Raw genomic sequence first — 15,736 nt, forward strand, 5'->3', positions numbered from 1 at the left:
TGATGGTAAGAGACACGGATCTGTAGCTTCTCTATGAAGTCTTGAGTTTCCCACCAACTTCAAAGACATTCCCTAGGGTGGACAGAACAGGCAGGACATGTTAGCACTGTCAGCACGGGCTGTCTGAAGCAGAGGTCATGCGGTGTCCTGACCTCAGAATTGTTGAAAGAACCAGACAATGTTTGCTCCGTGGCATGAGCACCATGTTCTCTGTCATGGTGGCTATTTCCACTCGCTCATTATTTTTGGAGAGAAAAAAAAAGTGCTAAAGAGTGTGCTATGGTTCCCAGAAAGCCCTGCCAAGCATTGTTTGGTATGAAGATCATGACATAAAAACATTGTTATTACCCTTCCAAAGACATTCCAGCAGTTCCAGTTGATGAATTGGATTTTTTCTGTTCTCTCTACTAGACTGTATTACTTAAAGATTTGAAACATTAGTTGTGTGTTTGTGTGTCCCATGGCACACATGTGCGGGTCCTCTCCTTCTGCCATGGGTTTTGGGGACCGAAATCCAGATACCAGGTTTGTGCGGCAAGCACCTTTACCCCTTGAGCCACCCTTCCAGCCCTAAACCTTGATACTGTAGTGACGACAAGAACCTTTGGGATTCTGTAGAAGGCATTTGTTCCAGACCCCTGTTCCGTCCTGTAGAGCGCTTCCCACGGATGCCTTCGGTCTGGACTTCCTTGGCTCCAGCTGTCTGAAACAGTCTTGCAGACACCCAGAGCCCATGCAACCAGCTGTCTAGAGACCCGCGTGGATGGCTTTTACGAGTGGAGACTTTTCAGACGGTGTTATTAGGTGACACCCTGTTTAAAAACATGGCTCTCCCAAACAGGCAGAAGCAGGTTGGATCTCAGCTGTTCAGCTTGCTGGTCATGTGAACTCAAACAAGTTCTGCGACCTTTTAAGCTCCAATGTTTTCCTTTGTAAAAGGCTATGAGTCTGATGCCAGTAGTTCTTGCCTCCTGGGATTATTTTGTAGGGAAAATAATAACAACGGCTCTCATTTATTGACATGTGTCAGCTACTGGGCCAAATACTTTATTTATGTTGCCTGTGATCACAATGAAAGCTGTTGAGTAGAGACCTTCACGGCCAAGGAATTGAAGGTCAGAGAGGTTAGTTATCTTTTCAAGTGCACAAAGCCAAGTGGCCAAGCTGATATTTTCACTATGTCTGGTGGATAGATCACCATTTATCCATGTGAAACTCATGTGTCCCGGCTTAAGGCATTGTACCTCAAGATGCATATGGGTTGGAGGGACCTTCGGCTTTCTCTTGAATTCATGAAGGACAGTAGTCCCTTGTTCTGGACAAAAATGGACTGCCACATCTTAGAAGCAAGCCCAGGTAGAAAATGCTGTAATCACAGTGTCCCATAGGGACAGCTGTTTTTCAAGATAACCACAATCCTTGACTCGATGAGAGACAGAAAGCATGCCCACCTTTCCATCCCTATAAAGATTAGCTCAAGAAATCTTTCATGCCCTAGATCATATTCCCAGGGTAGTACTATTGAATGGTGAGAGCATTTAAGAGGTGGGGCTTAGTGTGTGTGTGTGGGGCGGGCTTGAAAGCCCCCTAAAGAGGCTATTGGGACTGGCCCTTTAAAGGGATGTGTAATTCTGGCCCTTTCCTCTCTACACCTTCTGCTTGGATTATGATGGAGAATGTGGTCTTGCTCAGGCATATGCTCTGTAAAATTGCCATCGGACACTCCTTTAGATACCTGGAAGCAGTGAGTCAGCCTGATCATTGTTCAATTTCTGGGATTAATCAGTGACTGCTAGCCCCTGAGGTCAAGGGAAGTCTCCTGCAGCATCCATTGTGAGAATGCCAGCGATTGGGCCAAGTTCATGGTCCCTCATGTGGCAAATGCCACCTACCCTCAAGGTCATGCCCTAGCAGCCTCGTTTTGTTTTTTATCTTCCGGGCTGTGAAGTGACCGCCAATATGCAGAGCTCCACATCTTCTAGGGAAGCAGCAACTTCGTCTCCTGGAAGCCATTCTTACATGTATCTTCAGGATCAACAGTTTGTAAGAATGTGTGGCTGAGGGCTGGAGAGGTGGCTCAGAGGTTAAGAACACTGGCTGTTCTTCCAAAGGTTCTGAGTTCAATTCCCAGCAACCACATGGTGGCTTATAACCATCTACAATGAGAGCTGGTGCTCTCTTCTGGTTCTCAAGCACACATGCAGGCAGAATGCTGTATTAATCATAAATAAATAAAATTTAAAGAAAGAAAATAAAAAAAAAAAAAGAATGTGTGGCTGAAGTTCCTCCAGAAAGCACGTGGAGGGAAACATCACCAGGTGTACGGAGAACTCGGTACAGTGAAGGCAGCTCTTCATTCTCAGAGAGACAGAGAGAGAGGGGGAGACAGAGACACAGAGACACAGAGAAACAGAGAGAACGACAATTTAACTTATTTGAAAAACAGCAATCTCTAATACTCCTTCTATCCTGGCCATGGCTTTATATTTGTCTGTCAGTTCCCCAGCCTAGCTGTGCTTCACATCTCTGACAGACTCCACGTCAAAGACTCCACCAATGCGATCCAAATCTCCACATCTTACAGGAAGAATCCTTTCTCTCTTTTCCTTCTCTACCTCCCCCATTCCTTTTCCCCTGCACTTCCTCCCTCCCCTCCTCTCTTTCCCTCTGAAAGGTCTCAAGCAGCCAAAACTGACCATATGTAGCTGGCAATCACCTTGGATTTCTGATCCCTCATCTTATCCTCCTGAATACTGGGACTGTAGGTGTGTGCCACCATGATTGGCTTATATGGTCCTAGGGCTGGAACCTAGGATGTACTCCCAGTGCAGGAAGAGTCTTTCTATCTTACACCAGCTTCTCAAGGTTTACAGGATGGCAGGGCAAATCTTCATCAGTACCTTCATTCTCATCTCCCTAAAAACTGGCACGGGAAAGTGTTCTTTAGGAATAATGACCCCTTTTGGTAGATAGTCTGTATATAAAAAAATATGATACAGGCTTGTTATTTAGAGACAGGGAATACCATGTAGTCCAGGCTGACCTTGAACTATTGATCTTCCTATTCCATCTTCCAAGTGTTCAGATTATAGATTGCAGACATGAGCCACTATGCTTAGTTCTACATATGCATAATTTTAAAAAGGTGTATTTATTTTTATTTTGTGTGTATGTGTGTGTACCTGACTGTATGTAAGAGCACTACATGTGTACAGATACCTGCCAAAGAGGTCACTGGATTCCCCAGAACGGAGTTACAGGCAGTTGTGAGCCATCTGATGTGGAAGCTGGGAACTGGGTCCTCTGGGAAACAGCAAGTACTCTTAACCACTGAGCCGTCTCTCTGGTTTTCTCTGTATGTATATTTTTAAAAATGAAAGTTTGACTCATGTTCATTCAGGTGTAGTGACCACAGAATATAAAGGGAGTAGATTTGGGGCTCAAGAAAAGTAGAATGGCAAAAAAAGAGTTTTTCTAAAACAAAATAGGGAAGGAATAAAGAAAAAAAAAGAGAGATGCAGGGAGTACTGTGGAGGGGTGAAGGGGGTGAGGGTGAAGGAAAGAGAGAAAGAGAGAGAGGGAAGAACCCCACAAAGGATTGCAGAAGCCTAGATTAGCAGATTAATTAATAGACTCCTTAGTTAAAATTGAGGGAGGAAAGCCATACAGGCTCTTATTATTTTGGATGTCTGTATCACCCACGAACGTTTACTCTGAACAGCAGGGGGTGAGCAGACATGGATGAATATACAGGTCAGAATTCACTCAGGTAGTTATGTGTTGTTAATTGCATCAACTTTAAACTAGCAAAAAAAAACCTGTGCTTTTATTTTGACATTAGAAATGACTTCCTAAAAGTCTGAATATTTAACTATCCTGTGAATGAACACCTTCTTTATTCCATGTGCCTCTTAACCAACGAGTAGTTGACAGTACATAGACTATTTTGAAACCAGCCTTTGAACCCTCTCACCCCCTTTGTTTTCTCTTTTTGAAAAGCATCATGTGCTTGGGGATGATAAAGGAAGCTCTCCAAACTGTACATCACAAAGATAAAGCAAAACAGCTTCACCAGCCATCAAAGAGCCTGCCATAAAGGAGGGGGAATTATAATTACCCCTTGGATTATGCTGGTGGTTCAGATTTCAGAATTAGAACATTAATTATTCCTCAGATAGTGCTAGGATCATGAGTATATTGGCATGGAACCCTATCACGCCCTTTCCTGTTTAACATATATCTTTCCAAGTTTTTCTATATTGAAACATGTTTTACATGTGTGGATCTTTTATTATTTTGCATTGCCCTCACATTATAAATGTTTCCTCTTGTGCTAAATTGTTTGTGACAGTGATTCTCTATAACTGTAATAGTATGTGGAATGTATGTTTGTATTAATCTTTAATCTGTTAGGAAGATAGTATTTTACTCTGCAAAATAAATATCTATTTTGTTTATACTTTGAATAGTTGTATGTATGGTGTCTGCATGTATTCAGGTGTGCTGGCCCATGACGACATATGTGGAGGCCAGAGGGGGATACACTTGTGTCTTTCTTAACTGCTTCATCATCTTATTTTCTGAGACAGGGTCTCTCACTGAACCTAGAGCTCACTAATTGGCTAGACTGGTTGGCCAAAAGGTTCCAGGATCTCCTGTCCCTGTTCATCTTCCAGCTCAGCTGGCAAGGTTATGTACATGTGTGCACCTTAACGCACAGCTGGCTTACTCGGGGGCTGGGGATCTGAACTCAGGTCTTCTTGCTTCTGCCACAGCACCTCACCCACTGAACCATCTCCTTGGTCTTATTTTATAGAAATAAAAATGTCAAGGGCTGGAGAGATGGGTTAGCAGTAAAGGGTGTATACTGCTTTTACGGAGAACCCAATTCAGTTTTGAGCATCTGCATTGTTGGGTAAAACTCTAGCTCAGGGGATCTAACAACCGCTTCTGTCTGCTGTGGGCTCTCACATGTGCACATGCCCTGGCACATACCCTGACACACACACACACACACACACACACACACACACACACACACAATAAAGCTTAAAAAAATCAAGATAGCAATCTAAAAAATAAATAACTCTAAGGATTTTGGGGGGAAATAATTTAAAATTGAAAGAGAAGTTTCAAGAATAATACATTATCCATATTCACAAATTATTAACATCTTGCTCCATTTGTTTCATCTTCTGCTTTCACTTTCTCTCCCACATTCTTTTTCTCTTATATTAGTATTTTTATGACCACATGACAGAAAAATGTATACATCCTGGCTGTTTACTCCCAATCTTCTCAGATTTGGCCACTGGAAGCTTCAAATCGACAGCTGTGCCTTGTCAACACACCCCATTAAAACTTGAGTACCCCTTAAATTCTGCCACAGAGGCTAAGCTCATGACCGGCCTTACGTCCACCCCAGCCCATTTCTGGAGTCAGAGATTTCTCTAAAGGCTGTCTCCCACGGGGAAGCACCATTAGAGGTCAGCCCTGGGCAACACTGCTAATCTTGATGGGGTTTAGCGCCCCGTAGGGGACAAAGCTCTGGGCACGATTGTGAAGGTGTTTTCAGAGAGCTTTTCTGTGTTGGGAAGAACCAGCCTGAATATGGCAAGCACCAAACCATTTCATGGGCTGGGTTCCTGGACTGAGTCAGAAGGACAAAACAAACAGCAGCGTTTATCTTGCTTTTCTTCCTGCTGTGGACTCAATGTGACCGGCTGCTTCCTGTAATTGCTACTACGTCTTCTCTGCCTTGATAGCCTGAACCCTGAAACCGTGAGCCAAAACAAGTCCTACCTTCTTCAGAATACTGTCACCAGATATTTTGTTATAGCAACAAGAAAAGAACTAACAATAGGTACCTTTGCTAATAGGCCTATTTTGTGGATATGGTTGGGAAATAATCCACACATATTTTTATTCACAGTTATACTTTTACACATATTAGAAATCATGAATCTATGTCAACACCTGAAATTAAATCCATTCCATAAGGGTCATTTAGCCTTCTCCCTCTTTCATTATTTGAATGGCTCTTCTTTCCCATTGACAACCATGGCTCCTCACAGCGTGAAGGCATTTTTAACTCATTTGCCTTCTCATGTAATAAATCTAAAACTAATTCAGATAAAAATTTAAAATAAAAATTGCTGTTTTAGTCAGGGCTTCCACTGCTGTGACAAAACGATGACCAAAAGCAACTTGGGGAAGAAACGGTTTATTTCCGCTTACAACTTAAAGTCTATCATCCAGGGGAGTCAGGGCAGGGTCTCAAAGCAGGAACCTGGAGGCAGGAACTGAGGCTGGGGCCATGGAAGAGTATAGCTTGCTGGCTTCTTCTCCATGGCTTGGGCAGCTGGTTTTCTTAAATCATCCAGGACCATCTGCCCAGGGGTGGCACCTGGCCTGGGCCCTTCTATCATAAATAAAATAAAATAAAATAAAATAAGAGCTCTCCATACTTGCCTACAGGGCACGCTTATAGAGACTTTTCCTCAATTAAAATTTATTCCAGGAGCATTGGCTATACTTTCAAAGGACCCAGGTTCAACTCCCAGCACCCACATGGTAGCTTACAACTGTCTGTAACTCCTGTTCCAAGGGGTCCAATACCCTCACACAGATAGACATACAGGCAAAAAGGCATTGTACATAACATAAAAATAATTAAAAAAATCTATTCCAAGGTGTCTAGTTGTGTGTCAAGTTGATAGAAAAACTAGTCAGCACAATTGCATTGTCCATATCTCTATAAAAAGGTTTATTTAAAAAAAGTTCTGATTTTGTGTGTGTTCCTTCCTGACTTTGAATAAGATTAAGAAATATTTATGATCCAAAAGGTTACACTCTGAGAAGTGTCATTCAATGCTGCCACAGGGAAGTGTAATTCTTTCTGCCATGGAATGTACTTTATTACTTCCTGTTTAGCCTTCCTAGATGTCCTTTTGAATTGGTAAGTAGATATATGTGTATTTTGGTATTTCCTCTCCTCATACAAAAGGTAAGAGTACACTGAATATGTGTTTCTGCAATTTGCTTTTCTTTTCATGTAAGAATTTTTCTTGGAAATCACCCCAGATCAATTCAGAGATCTTCATTTTTTCCTTTCTTTCTTATGAGAGCTTTAGAGTGATCCATTGTAAGTATTTATCAAAGTTCCTCTAGCGTGGAGGTCTAGCTCTCAGTCTTTTGCAAGAGCTATGGCAATGAGCAACCCTGGGTGGTGTTGAGAGCTAGAGCCTTATTGTTGTTCAGATGCATCAACGGGAGGTGGGGGGTGTGGGGTGTGGGTGGAGTGGGGGTGGGGTGGGAAAGCAATGTAGGTTTTTTGGCTGTTTCGGAAGTCTTTTGCATAGGGTCACACCACTCTGCATTCTCATCAGCAATTCGTGAGAGGAATGTTCTCCACATCTTTGTCAGAACAGTGTTATCACAAACTTCTAAATTTTTGTCAAGTTATGTTTGAAGTAGTTTCTATTTGTCATTTTAATGTTTCTCAGATGAATAAGAAGACCCTCAGCAATGGCCAGCCATCTCAGAAAACTGAGCACTGGCCCTGCCCCTCCCTTTCTCCACCCTGCACTTGCTGAGGTCTACCTCTCTGACTCTACCTTCTGCTGTCAGCCTGCTGGTGCCGTTCGTTATGGTGGTGACCTTTCTCTGCTCCAGCCTTGGCTTTCAATGTTTGTCCTTTAGCTCTTCCCACCTTTGTTTAAGGTCCACTTTTAGAAATTTTCAGTGACTTTGTTATAGAAAGGATTATTCTTTTTCTATTAATTCAGGAAATAATTACATCAGCAATTTTCTTTAACCGCTAGTTCCCCAAGGACTGGCACAGAAAGACTATGATTTATTTTTAAGCTGTAAGCAATGTGCTGGACAGATTCTGAGCTACCCTAATCCTAGTACCTTTAAAACCCATAGAAAGCCAATCACTTGCCAATCTGAGGACTCCTGGGGCATCTTCTGCTCCATGTGTGTTCCTACAGCCACGTGCTGATCGCCATCTTGCCTTCTCTTCCTCCCCTCTTCCTGGTTTCCTCTCCTCCTGCCACCCTTCTCTCTTCTCCTCCCTCTCTTGGTGTACCCAAGTCTGGGAACCTGAAAAACCTTCCCTACCTTTTTTACCACACAGCCGTAGGCTTTAGCATCTTTATTTAGCCAGTCAGGGATGGTTGGGGAACATTTCTTATCCTCACACGCTTTCAGGTGATAATTCGACATTCAAACAATGCCCGTGGCTGGGTGGTAGCCAGATCTCTAGGCACTGGAACCAGCATTTGAAAACACAGTCGAACCTTGCTCTAACATACTGTGGATGCCTTCTGCCTACTTTTATCCTACAGGGGAACAATTCAAGTTGCCTGTCAGTGTATCCTTTATATGACTTACGCTAACTGAAGGCAGAAGAGCATTTTTGTGGGTTGGACATGAACTGCACCCTGTAGACACTCTCGGTTGCAAGCAGGGCACTGGGACAGTGGGCAAGATTGTAGGAGGTGCCCTGCTTACCTTCCAACGCTATACCTGCCGCTTTGGCAGGTTAGCTCACACCTGCAGCCCTGCAAGCAGACAGCTGGGACAGCTTCGCCTCTCAGGATTATCTTCCTTAACGCATGTTAACCAGAGCCTGAAACAGTTCTGGTTCCATCAATATGAGATCATAGTCTCAGTATGTTGATTTGATCCCATGAAAATGCTTTTTGTCTAGCATTGTGGAGCCTGGAAGTTTAGATACATTAGGTGAATCAGTAGACTAGAATTTTAATTCATTCATTCACTAATTTACCCATTTGAATACTCCACAAGTATTTTTTGAGGCTCTGCTGTATACCATGCACTGGTCTAGATGCTACTGACTTTGAGCTCTTGCCACCCACTTTTTTGGAGCAGAGGGGATAGAACCCATCTATTTTATCACTTGCATCTTCGGTATCTCAGAGCAAGATTAATGCGTGAAATCTAAGAATGAAGGAATGAGTGACTGACTGGAGAACAAGGCAGAGAAATGGAAAGGAAAATGGCAGAGCCCAGATTTTTAAAGGCTTTGTTAGCCACAGTTTGGACTTCATCCCTGAGTAGAGATATCCTGTGATCCTATTTATATGTAAGAAATCTTAAGCCTGAGGCTGGGCGAAGAAGCCGCAGAAGGAAAAAGCCTTGTCACAGTGGGACTGGGGGAGATGAAGAGGATCGGAATGGAGACACAGGCTGGGGTGGTGCTGGAGAGGAAGTGAGTTAGGGAGAGATTCAGGAGTCACAGCTGACAGTGTAACACCTGGGTGGACAGAGGAGGATATAAGAGCCAGAAAGGAGTCTGGAATGTGTCTCTCTGGTTTGAAACTGAAGAGCGGTAACTAAGGGAAGGTGGCTTTTTAAACATGGCGCTGTGGCTCAGTGCTCATTCTTGTGACCCTCTGAGTTAGATTTCTCTGTATTCATGGGAGTCAGGAGTTGTGGATCTGTCCTGGGCACTCTAGCTAAGACTATGAGATTTCAGTGTCTAGTAGAAGTGCCTCTTTGAGGACCAACTGGTAAGCAGCACAGCTTTGGGAATGGCTGACTTCCCCAGGATATCTGATAGGGTGCACTCACTGCCGCATAACTGCTAACAACAAGCAGAAGCTTCGTCATGGAAGTTTTGGCTTCTTTGTAAACTCAGTTATGTTATGTAAATAGGTTTTTTGTTTTTTTTTAATCCCAAGTGTGGGATTTTAGTTGGGCTATAGTTTGTCCACACCTGTTAACTGTCTCGTGTGGGGCGTGGATTTTGCCAGCTGGTAATGGCTTCCACGTGTGGCACAGAGATGGGTGTGGTCTATATGAAGCTGAGAACAGGATGAGAAGGTGTGGCTTCCAGTGTTGCCGTGTAGCTGCTTGGAGGTTGGTATAGAACCCTAAAGAACCCCCTGACCCTAAGCAGCCACAAGTAAAGGAGCCCTCTCTCTCCACTAACCTCTCTCCTTTGCAGGCCTGGGAGGTGGAAGGAAGGTTGAGGCCCAAACATCCCAAATAAAGTAGAGCTTTAAAAACGAGCACTACAAGGCTTAGTCTTTGAAGGCAAAAATACAAAGCTTGGCATATTCTTTCATGCCCAAGGTATTGTGTACAGCAGAATGTACAATATTAGTTATCACACAGAGAGATTATGAAAGAAAATCCCATACCTGGTGTGGTGGTGCACCCCTTTAATCCTAGCACTCAGGAGGCAGAGGCAGGCAGATCTCCGTGAATTTGAGGCTAGTCTTGATTCAAAATGGGTTCCAGGCCAGCCAGGGCTGTTATACAGAGAGACCCTGTTTGAACAAACCAAAAAATAAAGACACACAAAGGCAAAAAACAACCCCCCTCCCCCCAAGCAAGCACCTGGGTAGGCTGCTCAGGGGATAGACACAGGGGGCGCACAATCTGTTTTCCCAAAGACAGAGCAGGTGATTTAGTAATCCCCAGGCAGTTCAACAAAAGGCCCTCTAGAATGATGCCCTTCAAGGTTTATGACACTAATGCTTTTATAGAGGTTTCATGGAATTAAAAGTTTGCCAGGTTTAGGCTTACGTGGTGGGGACAGGACAGCCATTTTGGACACCTGGGCTCCCACCTTTACCAGAGGAAAGGAATTCCTAAAGCAGCTGTGGTAGCGGCACACACCCGTGAGACTAGGAACCGTGCTCCACAGATGCCTCCACAGGTTGACATTTCTGTTACAAAGTTTCCCGAACTTTCTACATGATGTCAGTGGATTCCCACAAGAAGGCTCACCGCAGCTAGGATTCATTCTCTGATTAGAGCGCTGTTTTGGCACCAGATATGCATAGTTAAGAGCGCAAAGTAGGCTCGGAAGCAGATGGAGAGTTAATGCAAACAAATTGTAGGGGAGTGGTGGGAAGCGACATCCTTTCTGTGCCGGGCAAAGAAAATACGGGAGGAGCCAGACTCTAGCTTCGCAGGCCAGAGGTCTGCCAAGGCAAGGAGGGAAAGGGTGCAACCTCAAGCTCACGTGCAGGGCACGAGTCAACCTTAGAGATGGGAAGAGGATTGGGGAAGGAGGCACTGGGTTCACCGGAGGTGCCCTCTCTGCCCTGCGGCAAGGGGGTGTGGCGCCGAGCCCTGGAAGGTGGGGGGCGGGAGACGGCGGCGCACGCCGCAGCGGGGTCTCCCCAGTTCTCCCCAGAAGCCTGAGGGCTGCGGAGCCCCGGCGGAGGCCGGCCGGGCGGGGGCGGAGCGAGGGCGCCGATGGGCGTGGCGGGGCCGCGCCGTCCGAGGGCGGCGCTAGGACCCGCAGGCCGCCCCGCCGGCTCCCGGGAGGTTGATAAAGCGGCGGCGGCGTTTGACGTCAGTGGGGAGTTAATTTTAAATCGGTACAAGATGGCGGAGGGGGACGAGGCAGCGCGAAGGCAGCAGCCGCACCAGGGGCTGAGGCGCCGGCGACAGACCAGCGACGCGAGTGTCGGCGTTAACCACGTCTCGTCCACGACCTCCCTAGGTACGCGGCCGGAGGGGCCGAGGCCCGGGGGCGGCCGGGAGTCGGGGAGGCCGCGGCCGCTCGGGCCGGCGGGCACAGGTCGCCCGGTGGGGTCGGAGGAGCGCGGCTGGCCGGGCTCGCTCCTCGCCGCCGCGGCCGCTCGCGGGGCCTAGCGCGGCCGCGCCCAGCGCTCCGCCGCGCGGCCTGGGACCGCGGGCCTCGGCTCTCGCGGCCGCCGTGGGGACGCGCGGCCCGGCCCCCTGCCCGCCGCCGCCGCCGCGTGCCTGCCGCGGTGTCCGCCCCGACCCGAGGGGGCGGCCTTGAGCCGGGGCCGGCGAGGTCGGTCACCCGGCGGGCGCCGCTGCCCTCGGTGCCCAGCGCGGGCCGGGGAGGGAGGGACGAGCGGGACGCGCTGGGCCCCGCGGCGGTGGCGGAGGACGCGGGAAGCGCTGGCACCTGGCTGCCGGGTCGCCGGGCTCTCCACGCACGCACGCACACACACACACACACACACACACGCACACACGCACACACGCGCACACACACACACGCGCGCACACGCACACACACCCTTCCCAGTGGGAGCCGCAGTCTGCAGGCCAGGTTCCCGCAGCCCCTGGATCCGCCAGACCCGTTCGCGCCAGTTGTGCATGGCTAGGGTTGCATGTGTTGGGCTCAGGTTGTCAGACTGGGGTGAGGAGCCCCGGGGCCGCTGCTCGTCTCTTCGGGCAGAAAGTGTCCAGGGTGAAGTCACCTGATCCATCGCTCCTGGGTTTTGCTGAATGTGAGCTCCTACTGTATGTGTACACGGCGCCCCTGCCCCCTCGAAGACGCAGTTGCGTTGGCCGACACGCGCGGTGCTGTGTGTTGCTTTCACTCAAGCACCCCTATTTTTAGGAGTTTAGCATTTGATCTTTTAACGTGGTGTGAGCTGAACGCACGAAGTCCTGATTGAGATTGTGGTGGAGGTGAAAGGCATAAAGTTTTTCAAAAGGCTTAGAAATACTAAAAGCCTATGATTAGATATGTGAGATCGAGATAAGAGGACAGTAAACACATTGAGATTGCTTTCATAGTTCCTTTTCCACAAGCTGATAAAGGTTTTACTGGATGAGATTTAAAGCATTTTTGATTAAATATTTACCACAGACATTTTATAGAAAACTTTAGATTACATGTAATCATTCATGGCAGCTCTTGGACATATGTCAGCGGTGGGGATAAATTAGAGTTTTCCCTACGAGAAAAAGTAAAGGAAATGAACTTTGTACCCGTCAACTACAAACACTTGTGAGAGCTGTTTACAGTGGTCGCTCTCTGCCCTTGAAAATACTCCTAGAGTGGCGTTTTCTTCCTGCAGGTGACTGATGGTTGAATTTAAGAAGTTTTTGAGTGTGTGTGTGTGTGTGAACATTTGAGATGTAGTGTCAAAATACTTGATGTACTCAATAGGAAAAGCGTGCATTTGATTCAGTCATGGTTAAGAAACGTTTTTATGCTATTGAACACCGAGTGGAGATGAGCGTTTGGGGACCGTTGATGAGTAGTGTTTGGTCAACTTTATTAAATGCTCTTGTCTGCTGCTCATAGATATCGGCCTTCTTTTGGTGGTCGTGTGGAGGACTTTACTTAATAGCCATTCCCATCAAGTGACTCCCTGAGACTGACCCTACAACTGCTAATTTGCTTCTAGGTCACTTGTTACTGCATTACAGACTAAATTGTGTGCTTGTGTGAGCTCACGTAAAAAACAAAAACAAAAACAAAAACCCCCCAAATCATTTTCCCTCCGTGTGTTGAAGATCAAACTGAGGGTTTTCCAAATGTTAGGGTAAGTGCTATATGTGACAACCCCTATCCAGAATGTACGACTGGCCTTTTAGGTTGATAGGCGTCTAGGATTCTGTAGGTGCTCAGTCTGTTTGATAGAGTGCTTTGGAAGTTCTGTGGAATTCTTTTTACGTGGAGGGGAGAAGCTCAGTAAAGGGATATTTACTATAGGGAAGTCAGTCAGGAGAGAAAATGAGACTGTAGCTGTAGGTGGAGTACACAGAGGTGTTCAGTTTTTCGGGGATTTTTGTTTCTTTTTAAAGGTATATTTTAAAAAATGTGTGCGTGTGTGTACATGCATGCATGCACCTGAGTACAGGTGCCCACAGAGGCCAGAAGTGTCAGATCACCTGGAAATGGAGTTACTGGTGATGCTGAGCTGTTTAAGTGGGTAGTGGGAACTCAGCGTGGGTTCTCTGGAAGGGCAGCGTGCTGTCTTCACCACTGAGCCATCTCTACAGCCTTGCTTTCTTTCTTTTTGGTATGACTTATTATAACTTTATGGTAAAATTTCTGATTATTCCCCAAAATAAAGTTATTAGACCTTCTTTGAGGCCATATCTTCCCACAGTTGGAACTAGGCAGCTCCTGATGGTGACTGAGGCCAGTGTGATGGTGCTGGAGTTGACTTTTTTTTTTTTTTTTTCCAAACTGTGAGACATACTTAAAAATTCTTGTTTGTGTTCAGTTGGGATATCGGTTTGACACACATATGTGAGTAAAGCCTTTTCAGGCAAGCTCAAAGTTAAAAGCCAGAAATGTTACAGACAGAATTTTTTTTTAAAGTGTTATCTTAATGACTTTATAAGGAGGGTTTTCTCCAGTACATTTCATCTTTTTGTTTCCAGTTGTTTCTATAGAGAAACAATTTTTGTTTCTCTCTCTTTTTTCCTCCTTAAATACAGTGCTATTCTGATTTTGTAGCCATTAGAGGTTTTTAATCCCAGGTGTGTTACTTTATAGAAATTGGCTTTTTTTTTTTAACATTAAGAAGATAAGACAAGACTCCAGAATTGCTGAACTTGATCCCACAATGAATTCATTTCTGAAGTTTTGTCTCATCTCCTATTTTCTATTGCCACCAAGATGTGGAATAGTTGGGCTTTCGCTATTGTTTTAAGTATTTAGTCAGAAGAAAACACCAACCTGAACATTGAATGACAGGTGTTATTTGGTGCTTAAGAAAGCACTTTAAACCCCTTGTATGTTATTTCTTAAATTCCCCCTTTTCGGAGAGGGCGTCTCACTATTTCCAATAAAGAGAGTGTGTGCTGTTTCTCCAGGCACAGAAGCTTCTCAGATACTTGATCCATTCCTCACTAAGTTTAGAGGAGGTGGGGGCCCTCAGTGGATTGCCACATATGATTAGAGGTGACTGAATAAGGCTTCGCTGAGTCAGTGAAGTTAAATGCTATTGGGGAAGGCAACTTGTAGAGACAAGGGAAAGTGAAGGCAGGTCGGGAAATGGGCTGGTCTTTCTTGTTTGCTTTTGGTGTGGTGCTGAAGAGTGAACCAGGCCCTGCCCACAGAGGCAAGTGTTCTCATGGAGCTGTAGTAGTCACACTACCCTCACTAGACTTGAAAGGAAAAGTAGGTGGGCAAAGTGGATACTGTGGAAAGTTCCTACTTCCCTAAAGGAAGTAGGTGGGGACAGTGAGGGTCAGAGGGTTCAGAAGTACAAAGCCCAAGTAGCTGTTTAACTAGAATTTTCACGAAGTTATCATGTGTCTGTCTCTGTGTGTGTGTACACACCAGATTGGATTTTGTAGTAAGTTAGTGATTTTCACCACTCTGGGATAAATGGGTATACAATAGCTGATTTTATGAGCATATGATTGCTTCTAGAAATGACTTTTAAGTCATGAAAAACTCATTACTAATCTGACACTTTCCCAGTGAGATAATATGCACTTTTGACTAACTTGTACATGGTTTTCTGGCCATTACAAGTAGAATAAAGGAGATTTACTTTCTAACTTTAGTTTAATGGAGATATTTTCGTAGCACTACAGCTTCGTGATTGAAACTAGTGATTGTAACTAGTTAGCAGCTGCCCAGATAGCTTACTGCCAGACTGTAGGTGTAGAGATAGGCACCTGAAGAAAGATGGTTACCTAGGCTCTCTAGTGCAGTTCATCTTTTTTGTAAAATTTCCTTTTGTGACCATGGTCTTTAATTGTGGAGAAGGATAGTAATGTAGGTGAGAAGAGTCACTATATAAACTGCATAACTTTGCCTAAGTTTTGAAGTGTCCATCTGTAGTATTCATAAGCTCCTCACAAGGCTTTTATGGGAAGCAGATGATAGAATATGTATTTGTTACTTTTAAAAACTTATTTGTGTGTGTCTTAGTTTGCTTCTATTGCTGTATAAAACAGATCAAAAGCAATTAGAGGAGGAAAGGGTTTATCTGGCTTCTGTGGCCTGATCACAGTCCAT

General features: G+C 45.4%; 1 protein-coding gene and 1 long non-coding RNA gene across 6 annotated transcripts in view; one reads left to right on the plus strand and one right to left on the minus strand.

Annotated features, from left to right (window-relative positions):
• Positions 1-6,261: 6,261 nt before the first annotated feature.
• Positions 6,262-11,203, minus strand: LOC132646341 (uncharacterized). The gene is made up of 3 exons (XR_009584520.1): positions 10,654-11,203; positions 10,173-10,301; positions 6,262-6,421 (listed from the first exon to the last, which is right to left on the minus strand). It is a non-coding gene; the product is annotated as an uncharacterized LOC132646341 (long non-coding RNA).
• A 125-nt stretch (positions 11,204-11,328) lies between these two features.
• The window catches only part of Atl2 (atlastin GTPase 2), a 49,990-nt gene continuing 45,582 nt past the window's right edge, over positions 11,329-15,736 (plus strand). For 3 of the 5 annotated variants that reach the window (XR_009584517.1, XR_009584519.1, XM_060364063.1), the window contains exon 1: positions 11,329-11,488. Coding sequence is in view for 2 of the 5 variants with exons in the window: in XM_060364063.1 (XP_060220046.1) it covers positions 11,371-11,488 (118 nt within the window). In the remaining 3 variants the exon portion in view is untranslated. The remainder of the gene's footprint in view (positions 11,489-15,736) is intronic. The other 2 variants (XM_021634347.2, XM_021634350.2) reach the window with 2 other exon arrangements.

The sequence above is a fragment of the Meriones unguiculatus genome, chromosome 1, assembly GCF_030254825.1.
Source record: "Meriones unguiculatus strain TT.TT164.6M chromosome 1, Bangor_MerUng_6.1, whole genome shotgun sequence".
Lineage (NCBI taxonomy): Eukaryota > Metazoa > Chordata > Mammalia > Rodentia > Muridae > Meriones > Meriones unguiculatus.